Source organism: Suillus plorans (assembly GCF_016647745.1).
Source record: "Suillus plorans strain S12 chromosome Unknown HD556scaffold_8, whole genome shotgun sequence".
Classification (NCBI taxonomy): Eukaryota; Fungi; Basidiomycota; class Agaricomycetes; order Boletales; family Suillaceae; genus Suillus; species Suillus plorans.
In genome coordinates this window covers 584,438-587,306 of record NW_024537392.1, presented here as the reverse complement: position 1 = coordinate 587,306, position 2,869 = coordinate 584,438, and the positions used below count along the sequence as shown (strand labels likewise).

Sequence of the window (2,869 nt, the reverse complement as noted above, 5' to 3'; positions counted from 1 at the left end):
CTTTGTCCTTGCAGCCTTTCCTCTGTTTGCTTCTACTCAGGACAAGTCCTGAGTAGCCATTACACATATCCCTGTCAGGACGAAACTCTATGGTAATTTCCGGAAGTTTCTCGCACTCGTCCAGAAAGTCCTTCCGAAGTTTCCTGTGCTCCTCTGGAAGTCCTTTGGACTTCACTGGACTTTCTCCGGACTTCATTCTGAAGTTAAGGGCACATACTCGAGTAAGGGGCGTAGCGCACGAGCTGAAGCCAAGCCCCTTGGAATCAGTCCTACCCTTTGTGCACGGTCTTAACAGCTCCGACCAGCCAAAATTCTGTGATCTGTGTGAACAGAATATTAAACCACATGGTTGGGCCACTCACCGAAAGGCCTGCAAGAGGAACACCCAAAAGCAGGCACATGATGAACATGTCGTGGAATCAATCAGGCAGCGAAAAGGTGCATTTTGAGTTGCTCTCATCACCTTCCCATCTGATTCAGAATATAGCTGCAGCAAATAATCCTGTTGGTCCTGGATGCAGGACTGTCAATGCAGCAGCTGTAGATCCAAACATCAATGTGCTTCCAAATCACACACAGGGTAAGTTTCATCCTTTGTGTCATATATTATTGCATCTATTTCACTTATCTGTTTATCAATCAGTCACAACAGGCTCGTCTTTGACAAGTTCTCATGGCATCAATCATCCAGACCCTATTTTCAGTGAGTTCTGACATGATTCCTTTAACTTTTCTTAATTGTGTATCATTAATGTGAATGTTAGAAGATCTGCCATTTTCCCCTGGTGACAATGGAGACCTCAAATATTGTGAATTCCAGGTCAATGATATCAAAGTCAAACATCACCCCAATAGCGGGATCCCAACAAAAGTTCATGTGTTTGGTGATTTCAAGCGCCATCCAGCCCATTACTCCTCATGGTCCGCTCCTGAACCTGATACCCAACCTTGGTGTCCCTTCAAGTCTTGTTTAGAGTTTGATATCACTGAAATCACCCTTGAAGCAGCCTGTCATATCCCATATATTCATGCTTCTCTTCCGGACTTCGGACCCTTAGATCCGGTCCGGTCCGATGCATAGATCCGCGTCCGGTCCGATATCCGATAAGCTTCTTAATTCATTTCTTGTTCATATAACGTTAAACACAGCCTATTCGGTATTTCCTCTTCCCGGTGTCTCGGTTATACTTATTACCGGTATGATTACTGATCCGTTATCCTATGCTTCATTTCCGACTCGCGTTTGATAAGCTTTGCATATGCTTCGTACATAGCCTCGGACCTTTGCTTATTGATCCTTCCGTTATCCTCTTAGTATATAAACCCGTGTATATTTCCTGTAGTACCTCAGTTCGAATATCATCTTAGTTTGTCCTCTTTCTGTCCTCCGGACTTTGAGTCTAATCAACTCTTGTCGATCTCTGAGACTTCGGATCGATTCTGATAGTCTACGTCTCTGCCTCTATCTTCGGATAGTCTATACTCTGTTTGTTTCTAATCCGGATCCGTCCGGATTAGTCTTATACGTGTTTCCGATATCCGGAAGTCATCCGGATATAACTACGAGACCCGTCCGGACCTTCGGACGCATTATCGTTAGTCTCTGAAATAAGGGACAGTACTTGGGAAAGGGGCACAGCGTACGAGCTGAGGCCGAAGTCCTTCGGATCCGATCCTACGAGAGTACAACCTTAACAGTATATTCGAACTCACACCTTTCCAAGTACACTTACTCATATCATGGCTCCTACTAAAGTAAACCAAGCCGCTCTGCACACAGTCGGACTCTCATCCAGCCGACGCGATCCAACCTCCATAGTTAACGCCTTCACCAGTTTCTCGCAGCGCCGTGTCTCAAGCGTTCCTGCTCAAAGTATTTCTCAATTCTTGAATCATCCGCATCCGGTGACTCCTACGCCTACGCTGTCTTACTAGGATGTGAAAACAGTAAAATTCACCAATTTTCAGTATCCTACCACGGTCAACAGTTCAGACAAATACCAACAGTCGATAACGTGGTCGTTCGTGGGAAAAAGTGTGTTGAGTTTTCAAAGGAAGTACTCAGTGACTAAAAAGAGGGGGAAACAGAATCAGTAACTGGCTTGATGCAGTGCTATGATCCTAAAGAAAGTCAATAACTGGCGCGATGCAGTGCTATGACTTCAACGAATACAGATGTATGTCTTATGCGATGATTCTCAGAGCTATAACAATACTCCCTATCTTCACAAACCAATTGGAGATCAAACTAAGCCTCTAACACGGATCAGCCCGAACTAATACGTGACTTCGAAACCTACTCTCTGCTGCTCAGGCACTACATGATGAGTTTGACGCAGGACAGAACAGAGTACACCCTATTGATGTAGTCTTAAGTGGGCCAAGTTCTTAATATTAGTGACTGACTGTTAGTCTTATTTGTCTTCCCTTGCTAATGAAAATATGTATATTCTCCCCACAGAATTGACTTCCTGTGTCTGAAAGAGAACTGGAATATATCTGCACTAGATGACTGATAACCGTGTACCAGCTAGTGTAAAATGTATGGCTCAATGGTGGCCTCAATTATGCCTCTGTATGTCGTGGGAAACAGTGTCAAAAAGTGGAATGAAATAAGCTAATATTTCACTCAGTGTGTCACTCAGTAATCTTTGAAGTGAGAATCTAAAAAGAGCCTTATGGTCACTCTTCTTCTTTCACTCACTCTTTCACTCTCAAACTTAGATGGTACTTGGAAATGGGCTCTGAGATGGGAGCTCTCTTTATTAAAAGGGAAAATGGGCCCCTTATATACTACTCTACTAGTGGCTGTGCTACTGATTACTAATCTACTACTAAAGTGTCAAAGAATGCCATAGAATGTTCCAGA

At 43.8% G+C, this 2,869-nt stretch overlaps 1 protein-coding gene across 1 annotated transcript; it reads left to right on the top strand.

Annotated features, from left to right (window-relative positions):
• Window positions 1-408: 408 nt before the first annotated feature.
• Window positions 409-1,081, top strand: HD556DRAFT_1438912 (uncharacterized protein; the record flags this gene model as incomplete). The annotated part of the gene is made up of 3 exons (XM_041305898.1): window positions 409-580; window positions 644-703; window positions 765-1,081. The coding sequence occupies 3 exons, from the start codon at window positions 409-411 to the stop codon at window positions 1,079-1,081; spliced, it is 549 nt and encodes a 182-aa protein (XP_041164653.1).
• Between the last annotated feature and the right edge of the window lie 1,788 nt (window positions 1,082-2,869).